Raw genomic sequence first — 15,003 nt, forward strand, 5'->3', positions numbered from 1 at the left:
AACCAAAACAAAAATCACCCAATAGTATTGAGCCATCTCCAGTCTCAAAGTTATGCAGCCTCTAATCACCACCGATAAAAAACAACCAACCATTCAACCAACCAACCAACCAAAACTTATCACCAAAACAAAAGCACCTCACCTGTACTAATCCTCTAGAGCCACCCCCAGTTTGGAGTCATGCAGCCTCTAATCACCACCCACGAAAAACAACCAACCAACCAAAACTAATCACCAAAACAAAATCCCCCCCTCCCCACCTGTGCTGAGCCTCGAGCGCCATCTCCAGTTTGGAGTGGCACAGAACGGCGTGTCGCCGCTTGGCCGCCGCCTCAAAGTCGGGCTGGATCTTCAGCGTGTTCTCAAAGCATATGATGGACTTGTTGTACTCCCCCAGCACCTGGACAGCAGGACAGTAGCACAAAAGTTGAACCAGAATAATGATAATAATAATAATAATAATGGTAAAAATAATAATAATAATGATGATCATGACGACAGTAATAATGATGATGATAATAATAATAATAATAATAATGATGATGACAATGATGATAGTAATAATGATAATAATAATAATAGATGTATGATAGGAAAGAAGGAGCAAGCCACACCAGAGCACCTGCCAACCACCCACGAGGAAAGATACGGACAACAGATGTTTGCTAGGAAAAAAAGAGCAAACCACACCAGAGTACCTGCCAACCACCCACGAGGAAAGATAAGGACGACAGATGTTTGCTAAGAAAAAAAGAGCAAGCCACACCAGAGCAACACACACCAACCAACCACCCACTGACAAAGACAAATGAAGAAGACTTACGGCATAAATGTTTCCTAAGGTGAAGTGGTTCACATTCAGTTCCTTGGACACCTCCAGGGCAGCGTGCACCAGAATTGCCGCTTCGTTCGAGAACTTGGCCCGATGGAGGATATTCGCCAGGCTTATCAGTGCAACATCTTTTTGAAGCCGACTGTTGGGAGGGACGTCAAAAGGTTAGCACGAGTGAAACATCTTTGGGCCATTTTTTTCTTTAACACTTTGCCATCATATTTGGGGGAAATCCGAAGAGACAGGGTGGTAAATATCGCCAATCGGCGAGATGAGGCGGCAAAGGGTTAAACGTGGATGTTTTTAAACCCCCACTGACACAATTTTGATTATCTAGGAGGCCGGCTTCCAACCCTGACTGTCAGGACCAACTTCCCAGCACAAAGACCGAGATACACGATAAAATCATCTCTCCAATTGGGGATCAAACTTGGGTCCACTGTGTGCCACAGTGAAGCGCCTTACCGCTACACCACAGATGACCATTCTGTGTCGTTTAAGGTTTAAGTTTATCTGTCAAATTATCTTTTTTTCACTGATTGGGCTTCATCCCCATTTCAATAGGACTTCAATGATTTCTGACCACAAAAATGCTTGAAACAAAGCCCTCTGACGGACACAATTTTCATGAACAAAGTTCAACGAGTAGAAAAGCCAAAAATACAAACTACTTCATAGAAAAATAGATTCATAAAAAAAACAACCCAAAACGCAAAAAAACAACCCATGGCAACATTAGAATTAAAACAATTCTTCACCCACTCTCTACATTACAAGGTCTACATAATAATAAAGAAATTTGGGACAGTTGGCTAGCCTGATAAACATTGGCAAAACTGTGAATTACCTCGGTGAATGATGTAAGGCCCTCCGGATACATTCGACTGCCTGGTACGGATTGCCCTTGATTCTCCAGTAGAAGGCAGCCATGTTGTACAAGATCCAGGAAGTCTTGTTCTGGGGAATGGTTTGTGTAGGGAAGAATATGAGAAGAAAATAAATAACTATACCTAAACGACTGTTTGTTTTTCAAAGAGTTTTACGGCACTTACAACACAATTAGGTCATACAAGTGCTGAAGATTAGAGGTGTTACCAGAAAGTAACAAAGACAACAACAAAAAAAGAAGGATGGAGAGAGATAGCAATGAGAGATGTTTGATAAGATAGAAGAAGCAATCCACACCAGAACACCTGCCAACCACCCACAACGTTCAATGTTTTACCTCCACATCAATACAATGCAGATCATATAGAAGGAGGGGCATAAGAGAGTGGGGGGAGGGGGGGGGGACAGAAAAAAGGGATAGAGGTGTGTAAGCGTGTATGTACATGTGTGTGAGAGAGAGAGAGAGAGAGAGAGAGAGAGAGAGAGAGAGAGAGAGAGGATCGGGGGGGGGGGGGGGGGGGGCATATAAAAACAATGACTCTTATACCAAGTCTTAGCAAAATGTGAAACAGGCAAGAATAATGAAATAATATGAAAGAAAAAAAGGACCCATACTAGAGGCTCCATCCAACCGCTCTCATTCTTGGGAAGAGTTGGAATTTAGAAAATAAAAAAACAAAAAAACATTAGGAATACATAAAACACATCAACTGCTCAGTATAAGACTCTGTCATACGTCACTTTTCAAAATGACGTATGGCGGCGTCTTACGCTAAGCAGTCGAAATGATAGCTGAAAGTACTACCTGGCTGAATGCAACACGCCACCAACCTCATGGGACTGAAATTCGTTTGAAACTACAGTCTAGCCCGCACATAGCCAACACGCACATAGTGGAACACTCACATGGCGAAGAGATATTCAGGTCCCGAATGTTTCTTATACATTATATTCTCTGTATTTAAAACATGTACATTGTGAAATTTGTACATATCGAAAAGATTTTTCTGTCCAGCTTAGTTTGGTGTGTATAATAAGTCTAAATTTAATAATAATAATAATAAATTACATTTATATAGCGCTCAACCCCCGATTAAAGTACACAGGTTCTGAGCGCTTTACAATACAGTACAACGTACAACAGTAACATAAAATGTTAGTGTTCTGACTAAAGAAAATTACTCCAAACATTCATCTTATTAATTTAAAAACAGAAACGACTTCAGCTGACATTTGAACGGATCAAAAGATTTGAAATTTAACTGAAATAAACCATGACTCATTCAATGCACACACACTTAGGTCTCACCTTGTTCAGAGCTTCGAAGACCAAGTGACCATAATCATCCACATTTTCTCGGTGAGTGATGGCATTCTTCAGTCCCAGCTCTGGAGTGCCCGACAGATTATGTCTTGCCTTCATACCCTGTAAGCATCCGCAAACACATGTACTTAATAAAAAAAAATTTTTTTTTAATTTGTTAATGTAGGTGTTTTAACTATTTAGATTATTTATGAGGCAGGCTTCCAACTCTACCTGCCAGGGCCAACCCGGACTGAGAGGGCTACAACATCCCCAGCAGAAAGACAAAGATACTCAATAAAAATCCTCCCCACTCAAGTCTCTTACTAGCGACACTGAGACACCTAACTGCTATACCACAGAAGTCAGTAAATGCATAACGAGAGAAAGGTTTGTAAGTACAAACACAATAGAAAAACTACATTAGAATTGAGAAAACTTCATGAAAAAAAATTATATAATGCACTATCAAAGCCACATTCAACGCAAACGCTCGAGGTCAAACAAGACAGTCGAGTCACAGTTTGCCTCTTGGGCTCAGGTAGTAATGGGAATTGTGAGTGAAACTTTGAACTATTTTTGCTTCCCAACCTTTGATTAATTATGTCAGCGGAGCTGGGTGATTTAAAGTGTCAACAGTACGCCAAAAATCATCCTTTGCTTTTAAACACACCACAGACAGTGCGAGTAAACCACAGGTCATTTTCAACTGTCAGGTAAGAACAGTTCCACAGCCTGATACTAGACAACACAGCTTCCATTGAAAGAAATCAGTCTGGTATAAATAATAATAATAATAGATAGCATTTGTATAGCCCAAATCCCCGCTCAACAGCAAGCTCTATGCGCTTCACAATCTATACTACTATTACCTTAGCAGACCTGAGAGCATTTGGGTGAAGTGAGGAAAATTTGTGCAAAGTGCCTTTCCAAAGGAAACAACGTTGGGCCCACAGCTCAAACCCCCGAACCCGTAACCACTCGGCCATCGATGCCACACAAATAAGACTGAGAAGACTTCAACTAGCTCTTTCGGTACCATGTGCAGATCCCTGTCACTGCCCAAATCGACAGCTCAGCGTAAGGCTCCGCCATATACACCATTTCTAACAGTGACATATGAAGGAGTCTTACACTATAAACAGTCAAAATGAGTTGAGCACTCCCATCGTATGATTTCGCATTTTGAACACTTTCAAATCATGAAACTTCCAAAGAACAAACCTCTAGGTGCTCAAAAGCATGCATGCTGAACTCCAGATCCATGAATGCTGTGCAGTCTGGAGCTTTTGGGTGTGGGTTTGGCGACCCATTGATGTCGATGTGTTCCTCGGGTCTAGAAATGGAAAAGAATTATGATTCAAAACAATGCTTTTGAAAGCATCAAAGACGTTTTTCTTTAAATGCTCAAAAGTTTTTTAAAACTTCTGAAAAGAAAGCAGCATTTTGTTACTGCGATTAGAAAACTAAATCAATCCCAATTTGTATTGTTTTTTTAACTCATTCCATAAAGCAAGGCCAATTGGAGCTATTAATTTTTCTTGAGACAACAATGACACAATACATTTCATTGTGCATGCAATCTCTGAAGGGTAAAAAGTTGACATTGTGGAACATATTTTTGGAATCAGAAGCAAAGTAACAAACACTGAGGTTTAAAAAAAAGGTTTTCATTTCTTTTCAAGAAATTAAATTCTGTATATCGATTGCCCCCCCCCCCCCAAATCACAAAACATTAGCTCTTAAACTGCATAAAATGAACTGAAGTACCTAAAATAACTGAAGTAAAGATATGGACTCACACATTGATTTGTATCGGGTGAAAATTAACTTTGATAAAAGCCTCACATGAAAGAACCCACCTGATCCCTTTGTTTTCCAAAGGCAGAACTGTACTGATGTACAGATCAAACTCTGGTAGCGGCTTTCCAGCCTCAATGCAATCTGGATTAGTCTTGTAAAATTTTTGCTCCAATCCTAGAGGACAATCAAAGTGACCATGAAGAATTCATCAATATTTTCTAATCAACAAGACGCTACCAGTGGTAGAAATAAATACTGTTTAAAACTTTAAGAAGAGAAAAAAAAAAGAAAAAAGGATTAACACAGCCTGAAACCTGAGCATATTGCTTAAACTTTAATCCCACAGTCAAAATTTGGGGAATACTTTTTACCTACGGAGTGAAAACAGGAGCAGGAGGAATAACATACAAAATTAAAACAAATTTGGGGAATGCTGAAGTCTCTTAAAACATAAATCTTAGTACGTATATTGACTTGAATTTCAGCAACTAAAAGCTACCAAACAACTTCAAACACTCTCTCTCTCTCTCTCTCTCTCCCTCTTTCTCTATCTCTCTCTCTCTCTCTCACACACACACACACACACACACACACACACACACACACACACACACACACACACAAGCACACATCACACACATTCAAATTGAAAACAAAATTTTTCTGGATACCCTTTACCTGTATCTCGATCCTCATTTTTGTCGATTTCATCCTTTCTGTTCAATAGCTCTTTCTTCAAACCATTGAGCATCGATGCTCTGTCCTCCTGGTTCACGAATGCAACCAAGTCGTACGGGCGACGTAGGTTGAATACAGAATCGGCCTAGAAAAGATTTCAGAAGAAGAAAAAAAGAAATCATTTAAAAAAGGAGAGCAACGGCCAGATGGAAGACTTGAAACATTTTATTCATTTTACTGGCAGACTGAAAGAGTTAAAAAATTAATGGCTTGACACATACATCATGATGCTTTCTGTGTGTATGAGGGCACTGTCCTGATACTGCTGGAAAATATTTGCTCTCAAGAGTTTAAGGGCAACATTTGCAGCATTTTCAAGTCACGTACACTGACCTCTCTAAAAGTATAATAACATTATAATTGTTCTGTATTAGAAATAAATAAAAGAGACATGAAAATGAGTTTATCAGAAGTAAAAACGAAAACAGTCAAATCAACAAACAAATTAGTAATATTACAGAAGTGGTAACATAATAAAGACAATTTTCCACCCTCGCAATGTTACTCGCCAACTTAAAATCTTGACTGCTTAAAACAAGTTCACACTTAAATTTGGCAACTCTAAAGACAACAGCATATATTTCACACCAAAGGAACAAGGCAAAGCTGCTGTATAATTACTGGTCAAGCACATTAAATCAATTCAAGAACTAAGTTACTAGCTAACTCATCTATTTATTATTTATTATATATAGAATTTTGGTGGCGCCAACCTTATAACCACTCTTTAGAAGAAAGCGCACTCTTCAGACGAAATATGAACATAGAGGTAGGTATCATTCAATATATTCGTAAGAACATATTGGAGCCATTTCATGATTTTGAGCTTAAAACATTTTTAAACCATAGTTTTTAATATCACTGTGAAGAACTCTAGAATTGATGAATCACTTATTTCACTCTTAAAAACCGAGAGTGTCCGCTTTTCAGTAACGATTCAAAGCACCACGGAAGAAAGCAAAGGGGAATTTCCCAAGCGGATACCTATATCATGTGTGGCAAGTGAGCCCGGTCCCGCGATAATATGTCAAGTTTATGCCAGTCACAGAACATTTTAGGGCTTCTCGGGTGTATCCTTAAACAAGGCACAATTGTCTATATGTCTTTGATAGCGTCTATTCGCGATGTATTTATTTAACAATGTACTTGTGCATTTATAATGTATGTCACTGTAAAACAAATTTCCCTGAGTGATCAGTAATGTAGTAAGTATATATATATATATATATATATATATATATAATATTATATTCTTTCATTTTTATTTCATGGATACTCCACAGTTGTAATGACAGCAAGACTGTTCTGTTGTCGTCTGGTCGAGACTGTAATGGTGGTATCAAAATGAAAATGCAATCTAGTATAAGCCATAAACTCAAGGTTTAAGATATGTGGGCAACATGTAAGCTAAAAGGGTAAAACTTGCTTATTTTCAGTGATCACAAAATTCAGCTACCTGATCACTATCACTCACTTTGATTTTCTAAACACATAAAAATAGACATGTTTACTATCCTAACCCTAGTAAAATACTTTATTTCTGCAGAGAAACAAAAATCAATCCTGACGATTTGAAGTGTAAAACCAGATGCAAATTATCTGTTTTACAGTAGATCTAACATTATACTTACAATTAGTATCTAATAACGTCAGTGCAAATATTCCGTCAAATATGTTATGTTAAAGATAAAGATCTTGTCTGCGTCATCTCTAATTCGAATCTCCAGATCACAATCTATGTGATGACAAAATGGTCCCATTATAGGGCCCTGAGGTCTGAGCAAAACGAGAAAAAGAAACTGTCCCCGCTAACCCGCTCCCCTACCTGTTAACTCTTTCCGTTCAGAAAACATTTATCCTTTGACATTTCACATACTGAACCAACACAGTATTGTTGATAAAAGACTGAGACAGAATTTACATCAATACATTCTGAACATTCTTCAAAGCCAAAGAGTTAACAAATTATCTTAATTATGGATCTTCAAATCCAAGTACTTGATAAATTATCTTAATTATGGATCTTTCACACCCCCAGGAGCTTTTGTGCTTCATGTCAAGTGGTGGAGGATTCAAAGCGAGCTGCGAGTTAAAATGTCCCTCTTTCCTCCTTAAGAAGAACAGAGATGGGTAACGATGAATGCATTAAACAATTTTAGCATTCCTTCCCAAATGGAAATGTAGTCAGAACTTAAAATGTTTAAGTATTTGTTTACATAATTAAATTTAATCTGCTTTCACAATTATTTAAAAATTTTTCAGAGGACAAACAGTCAATATCACATTCAATTATGATTATCAAAATAGATAATGATGATTCACTATGTTTCACTGAAATGTGCATGAGCATAGAAAGTAAAAAAACACTAAAATAATTGCCAATTTAGGGCAGCTACCTCAATAAGAATAGATAGACTTTGATCTCATCCAAAGAGAGAAGAGACTCTTGAGAATAAAGCAAGAGATCACCCCACAACCAAACAACTCCCCTTATATATCTATACTAACTACATAGGCCTACGGTTATTAGAAATTTTATTAAATTGGGATAATAATTTTCCCTTTTTTACACTCTGTAATCTTGCACTTGGCAGGCATCATGTATGTGACTGTCGTGAGAAAATAAATCTACATGGGCACCTCCCCCCCCCCCCCCACTACAAAAGCTATTGCATAATCGCTTGTCCGGGGTGGGGGGGGGGGGACTCCTGAAAACCCCCTAATGACTACAAAAGGAAGCATTATAACATTATAAACAAACAAAAAAAGCCTAAAATATTGTTTAACGTTTCCATTGGCCCAAAATATGTCGAACAAAAAACGGTATGGATAGCAGCCATGAGACGGGAGCGATTCTGTAAAAATAGTTATAAATTTTCTTCTGGAAAGGTTTCAAGTGAGGGCTGTACGCAAAGAGATAGCCTTTTAAGGCTGTCGTAATCATATGTGAGATGTATAATATTCAGGCCACTTCAGATATATATCCAACATTTCACATGCGGCTAAATGTAGAACGACACACATGCCTGATTGGCTGCTAATTCTAGTAATGTGATGTCATCACATCCTGGAATACCCACAGACTATTTTTTAAAGGCCGTGGAGATACCGCGTGGAACAACATGTTGGGTCAGTGGCTTGACACATTCCGTATCGATGTGTTTTGCACGTTAATATTTCACACTTGCGGTTAACTGTACAGCCCGTCAGCCATGCTCTGATTGGTTCAAGGTTTCCAGTATGTGAAAAACATTTCGAACTTCCAGTACTTGGAAATGATGGAAGATCGCTTATATCATTGATGCTAAGAACAGTAAGAACGCTATGCTTGAAATAGAAGCACAGTAAACTCAACAAAGACAATTAAGCGAGCAATAGTCGCAGAAAAGATCCCCCCAATAAACAATGCGCAGAAGAGATAAGCAGTGCAGCATCTTCAGAGCACCGAATCAAATCACATATTATCGGTATTCCAGGAAAAACATCGCACCAAATCCTAGTGCCATGCGGTCGGGTATATTTAGAGGTAAGATTGTACTTTACCGGACAACCTGTAACCGCCTGTCGGAACTACTTTCACTATGGCGCCCCTGGTTCCTGGTGGTACCCTATTCTTCCTTTCAGAGCTCCCCTATTCACCGTCCTACGTCCTCACACTTCAACTGCCAAGTACTGACTGACGTCTCTGACCGAGTTTTTCAGCCATCACGACCGTGCCCTTTGACCCACAACTTGATACCTTGACGCTAATCGGTCAATTTTATCACGTGGTCCACTATTCTTCTTTGCTCGCAAGTCTGTTAGGCCTACCCCCCCCCCCCCCTCCTAGTCCAGCCAAGTACAATGGAGGGCAAGAGATGCGCACGAGCACTCCTTTGCATATTGCAACCCACTAGGCCCTGCTCGCGACTCTGCGAGTGCTGCGAAATAAGGCTCGACATGGTCTGGCTAAGTGCGAGAACAGTACGCACAAGAGCTAGTTTACATAATTGGAACCCCTGTTCCAAGTCTAAAATTACCCCGATTGTCCACTTAGCACCATGGTCTGCTCATAAATTGCTGTTCGGTTTTTTTATTATTGTTGCCAGGGGCCAGGCAAGCCCCCCTGAAATCCCCCACTGTTGTTATAATGATATATCCCTACCCCCACCCTCAACCACCACCTCTTGCTCACCTCGCCTCGCCACAGGCTTGCGCTCTGTGCCCAGTCGCCCGCGGAACTTCTTTTGTCCTCATGTAGAGAACTATGAGAGCGTAGTTAAGTTAGGCTAGGTGCACATAGTAATCACGGGCCCAGACGGGTAGTCGGGTAAAGTGCAATCCAGCCTATTTAGATGTAGTCACGTGACCAGAGGGGTATCCCGATCTGATGCAACACAAGATGGCCGCCTTACCTAAAAATAGTATTATAGTTTGCGTCGCTCTACGCTTAGTCGCATTAGCATCTAACTGATAGCCTAAATTGAAATCAAAACATCGTCACTATGCCAATTCACAAATTGATTTAGATATCTAGATTTTTAGATCTAGAGATAGATCTAATCTAGTAGGCTAATTTAAACTATAAAACTATTACTTTCACTTTCGCAAAAAAATAGTCGAAGTCACCACCTTTCACTCTTTCAGATAGTGAAATCTTTCACATGAAGCTGCAGCAAGCAGCTTGCACCTCTGTGATTGGCCCAAATATAGTTGACATATTTCCGCATCTATTTTTGTCGTCTTCCGGTCCCAAGATTCTCGGGTTTCTCTCGCCAGTAACTGTGACTAGATCTCACTGTGTTTGCTTTTTGGGTTTTTTAAAATTAGATCTTAATTTATGTTATCTTTTATAATCTCAGCAATTCTCGTTCAATAGATTTACCTTCTCCTCAAAGTATTACACACACACACAAGTTAAAGTTAAACACAATCGCATAATACGCACACACACACACACACACACAATAGCGAGCGCGTGCACACACACACGATGGTCGATGCACACGCATACACACGCACACAAGCCTGCGTGCACACATGACCCAAGCAGTCGGAGATGAAACCTAGTGATGTAACCCATTGTGCGCTAAGGGGCAAAGCGGGGCCCGTCAGCCGTCATGATGAGATCTAGACTAGTCAACTGGCCAGGGAAGCCCCGGAAGACGAAGAAAACAGATGGCGGAAATACGTATCAATGTTTCATTTGTTTGGGCCAATCACTGAATCAAAGAGGTGTGCTAGAGGTTCTCGCTGCAGCTTCATGTTACACCTGATCTTTCCCTCAGCCTCAAAACAAAACGATAAAGACCCAGGCTTAGACTTAGAATAGCTAAGACTAAGAGCAACTTTACATCGCCAGCGTCAGTTAAAACCTTTTCGACAGTAATAATCTGCAGTCATACTCACAAATCGGGCTGGGGCTAGATCTTGATCTAATTCACAAAAACAAAACAGCAGACTAGATCTAGATTCCAGATCTAGCCATCACTATCATGACTGGGATTGAGTTTTAGTGGGGAGTTGAGAGTTGAGGAAAAAACCTGTGTCAAGCACAAATACTACGAACATAGCAACGCTGAAAATATGAACGAAAGGCAGAAGCGCAACACACATATCTTCAGAGCAAAGAAACTTACTTGGGCTTGTATTCTACCGTCTTCGGTTACAATCCAATGAGTCGATCCGTTAGTTATTGTACATTTCTGTAGTACAAGACTGACAAGAACGACCAATGTTATGGTCGACGCCATGTTGCGTCCACTATTGATATTGAATATTCATGAGTTCAACGATCAGCAATAAGTTCCGGTGATGGGTGACGACTTGACGCTGTTCTCAGGGCGCACCAATGAGTTCGAGCCAAGTCATTGCTCGATCAATTTTTAATTTATAAAATTATCGGAGAGACAGATCTAGATCAAGAGAGAAATGAGATGAACGTTTGTCGGAAGGAAGGAAACACATACACGCATGCGCTTGAACACAAGCGAATTCAAAAGGGGGAAGAAAAAAATAATAATTAATATAACAATGAGGAAATGTTTTAGACATATATACATGTATTTTAACGAAAAACAATCGTGTAGGCTAGGTTGGCTTCGCAGGAGCATGTAGGATAGCCTATATGGTGCACCTCCCATTACACCTTTACCCGTTTTGTGCTCCTTTTATTTTATTGCTTTAGAATCATAAATGTTTATATATATATATATATATATATATATATATATATATATATATATATATATATATATATATATATGTATATATATTGGGATTCAGTGACGCCAAAAGCTTTCAATGAAATTATTTTCATCGATCCCTCTTCTCGAATCCTCGTCGCCCTCCCCTCAAAATGAAATTTAAAGTCAATAAACAATACATTTCTGCCTCTAGCCTTCTCTAATTTCAAGGTTTCTTAAATTGCTGTGTTTCAATAAATCGATAGGTTTTGCATTGATATCCACTCTGCTTTAATTCAGCCATTTCACTGCACAGGTACAGCAATAGATATAGCGTGCCTGCGGCATTATTATATCAGAATTTTATGTACTGACATCAGTGCGGTTAGATATTCTCATATCAGATGATGATGCTCCTAAGGAAGCCTACATAATATGGCGAAACGTCGAGCCGATTCAATCAAAACTAATTTTAAATGTTTTATATAATTTATATTTGTGTCTGTAAATCAAGCAAGACGTACTCTCCCTCCTACTCTGCTTTTTAAACAATGATGATGCCCTTTCGACTCAAGACCTAAACATTGGCAACACCCTATGAAACATTACAGCAACTGCAGCAAACCTCTAGACCTAGACTATACATGGCATTGGACAGTTAAGGGTGAAAGCCCAGCTGTTGCTGGATCGATAAGATTTGATGGTGATGATGATGATGATGATGATGATGATGATGATGATGATGATGATGATGATGGTAAAAGTCTTTTCTTATTCATCATACATTTGTTGAAACTTTCGTTTAAGTCTTTTCTTCTTTCTTTTTTTTAATTCTTCTACAATGATGGCATGTGACAGGGATGATTTGGAACATCTGATGAAATATAAACAACAGTAGGGCGAGAATACATAGCGGTATTTTTTTTCTGCTGTTAATGTAAAACAATTCTGCTGCTGGTGGTTCTGATGATGATGGTGGAGATTATTATGATGATGATCTTCTCAGATGTTTATAACGTGAGGAAAACAAGGATGAGAGGCTATAATTTATTTTATATTCGGTTATAGCACACTTTTGAACCTGTCGAAATCAATTTTGTACGGAATTCTATTTTTCGGTTTTAATCGGCCACGAAGTCCAACCAATCGTTATTTAGTTGACAAACGCAGGGCGGGCCCGTTGAAAAAATGGCCGCTGAATGTAAACAATAACAAAGTGCTGTCGGTTGTGGCGGACAGTGTCACACGAAAAAATACCAGCTTTTCTCTCGAACATGCATTTTATTGCATTTTAGTCATAGATGAGAACTTTGCATAGACGTTTAAACGTCTAACAATAAGGTGCTCTATTATACTGGCGTAAGTTTGAAAAAATAATTTCGTGATTGTGAGTGTCCCGCCTTCACACGTTTTGACATTTTCTATTTTCGGAAGGACCCGTAACGAACGACCAACCCCTTCACTTCAAACACAATAAAGAAGAGGCCTAACCCTAACCCAAACCCAAACCCTAACCCTAACCCTACCCCTAGATCTACCCCTACTCCTAGCCCTCAATTCTAAGAAAGTGGCTATTCTCACCCGCCCGGAAGTTCTAGCAAGATCTACTCCTCCCCTCTTCTCTCAGTCTCTCTCTCTCTCTGTCTCTTTCTGAATACTGTCTATCGGTGAGGACGATCAAATTGACCAAAACAAAGTTAAAAAATGATGTTAAAACACAAAAGTAAATTAATTTGGTTGTCTACAAAGATGCTATGGCTATTTAACTTTTCGAATCGAGCCGAACTACGCGGGTCGCCATTTTGTTTTGTTCTCTCTCTTTCTCTCTCTCACTCTCTCTCTCCACTGCCCACAGACAAAATTGTACGCTTTTAGTAGGCTACAAGTACAGTTGTAATGGAACGTTTGTTCACAGCACAGAATTCTACAATTTTTCTGTTATCACAGTGTAGAATTCTGTGGTTTAGGGTGAACGCAAAATTTGTTGGCATAGATCTAGGATATAAGTTAACGGTGAACGCGCACCGGATGAGAATAGCCAAAAGACTCGCCTGCACTATTCTCATCCCGGGTGAGAATAGAGGTGGCCCAATTCTAATCTGTCTTATAGTGGTCGCTCGTTACGGAAGTCTTCCCCTATTTTCTTTCCTAAATTTTCTTTTTGGTGACATGTTGAATGTTGCTTTTTAAAAAAACCCGAAGGGTTACACACTTTGGGCATTCCGGCCTTGACATCACTACAATTAAATGTGTAAAGTAAAAAGAAAGTATGACTTGAAAAGTGGAATTGTAAAAAAAGCAATTCCTAGTTCTAAGACGTCTAGTCTAAGTCTAATGAAATGATGATACAGTGGAGTGGAGTCCACTTATAACGATTCCTGAAACAACGAGAAGTCTGTTATAAAGACAGTATTCTAAAACCCCGTTTTTTCTCCTTCTTTATCTTTGTAAATAAAATACTGCTATTGCGCAATCAGAGAGTCACGCGAGTCGGTTTTAACGGAATATAGATCTAGCTGCTGCTGTGCACAGCGCGCAGACCAATTACAGTTCAGATATATTATAAAACCTTGCCAGTTGAGAAAGTTGTTGGTGATCCAGAGAAACAAAGAATGGGAGAGCCCACGCGAACCAACAATGAAGGCCGGAGTGAATGAGTGTGGAGGGTGTGGCATGCGCAGACGAGCAGAACGCATCGCGTGATAGTTGATAGGCCAGCGCAGTCTAGATTATCTAGGCATACCGTGCCTCTCACTTCTCTGGTGCGGGACAGAGAGGTCACAATGCTGTGATTTGTGATAGATGGAGTGAATGTGTGACGTGCACTAGCAGACGCAACGCACCACAGGGTGTGGTGGGGTGGGGGACAACACAGCGGGCGAGTTAGCCTAGAGCCAGGGCCCTTTCCTGCTGATCGCCAACGCCGAGCTGTCAACATTGCTAGTGCTAGAGAAAGAAACCTAATTCGATTTTTGATCAAGTAAGACCTAGATGTAGAGATCATGTTGAATTAATCATCATCAGGGGAAATACAAAAAGGAATAAACAGAACGCCAAACTCATAGATTAGGCCTATTTTACTATTTCCCTTGAATGTATTACTGGATCCCTTGTAACGAGAATCCTGCTATAACGGACATTTCGCACTGGTCCCCTACCTCTCATTATAACAGGATTCTACTGTAATAAAGAAGACCTTGTCGCCCCTGTATCCTGTGTGTCAGTGTCACTGTCAGTTGAGTGTCACTGACGTCACTGACACTGTGTGTGTGTGG

General features: G+C 39.8%; 2 protein-coding genes across 2 annotated transcripts in view; one reads left to right on the forward strand and one right to left on the reverse strand.

Moving 5' to 3' along the window:
* The window catches only part of LOC101853012 (tetratricopeptide repeat protein 17), a 63,401-nt gene extending 51,903 nt beyond the window's left edge, over positions 1-11,498 (reverse strand). Inside the window, exons 1-8 of the mRNA XM_013084921.2 lie at positions 11,183-11,498; positions 5,505-5,649; positions 4,886-5,000; positions 4,248-4,359; positions 3,030-3,146; positions 1,680-1,789; positions 824-974; positions 261-400 (exon numbers count right to left, since the gene is read on the reverse strand). Of these exons, the coding sequence (XP_012940375.1) occupies positions 261-400; positions 824-974; positions 1,680-1,789; positions 3,030-3,146; positions 4,248-4,359; positions 4,886-5,000; positions 5,505-5,649; positions 11,183-11,296 (1,004 nt within the window). The 5' untranslated portion in view covers positions 11,297-11,498. The remainder of the gene's footprint in view (positions 1-260; positions 401-823; positions 975-1,679; positions 1,790-3,029; positions 3,147-4,247; positions 4,360-4,885; positions 5,001-5,504; positions 5,650-11,182) is intronic.
* A 1,407-nt stretch (positions 11,499-12,905) lies between these two features.
* Positions 12,906-15,003, forward strand: part of LOC101853246 (condensin-2 complex subunit H2) — a gene marked incomplete in the record, with an annotated part of 18,862 nt that continues 16,764 nt past the window's right edge. Inside the window, 1 exon segment of the mRNA XM_013084910.2 lies at positions 12,906-13,087.

This window comes from Aplysia californica, unplaced genomic scaffold, assembly GCF_000002075.1.
Source record: "Aplysia californica isolate F4 #8 unplaced genomic scaffold, AplCal3.0 scaffold00328, whole genome shotgun sequence".
Classification (NCBI taxonomy): domain Eukaryota; kingdom Metazoa; phylum Mollusca; class Gastropoda; order Aplysiida; family Aplysiidae; genus Aplysia; species Aplysia californica.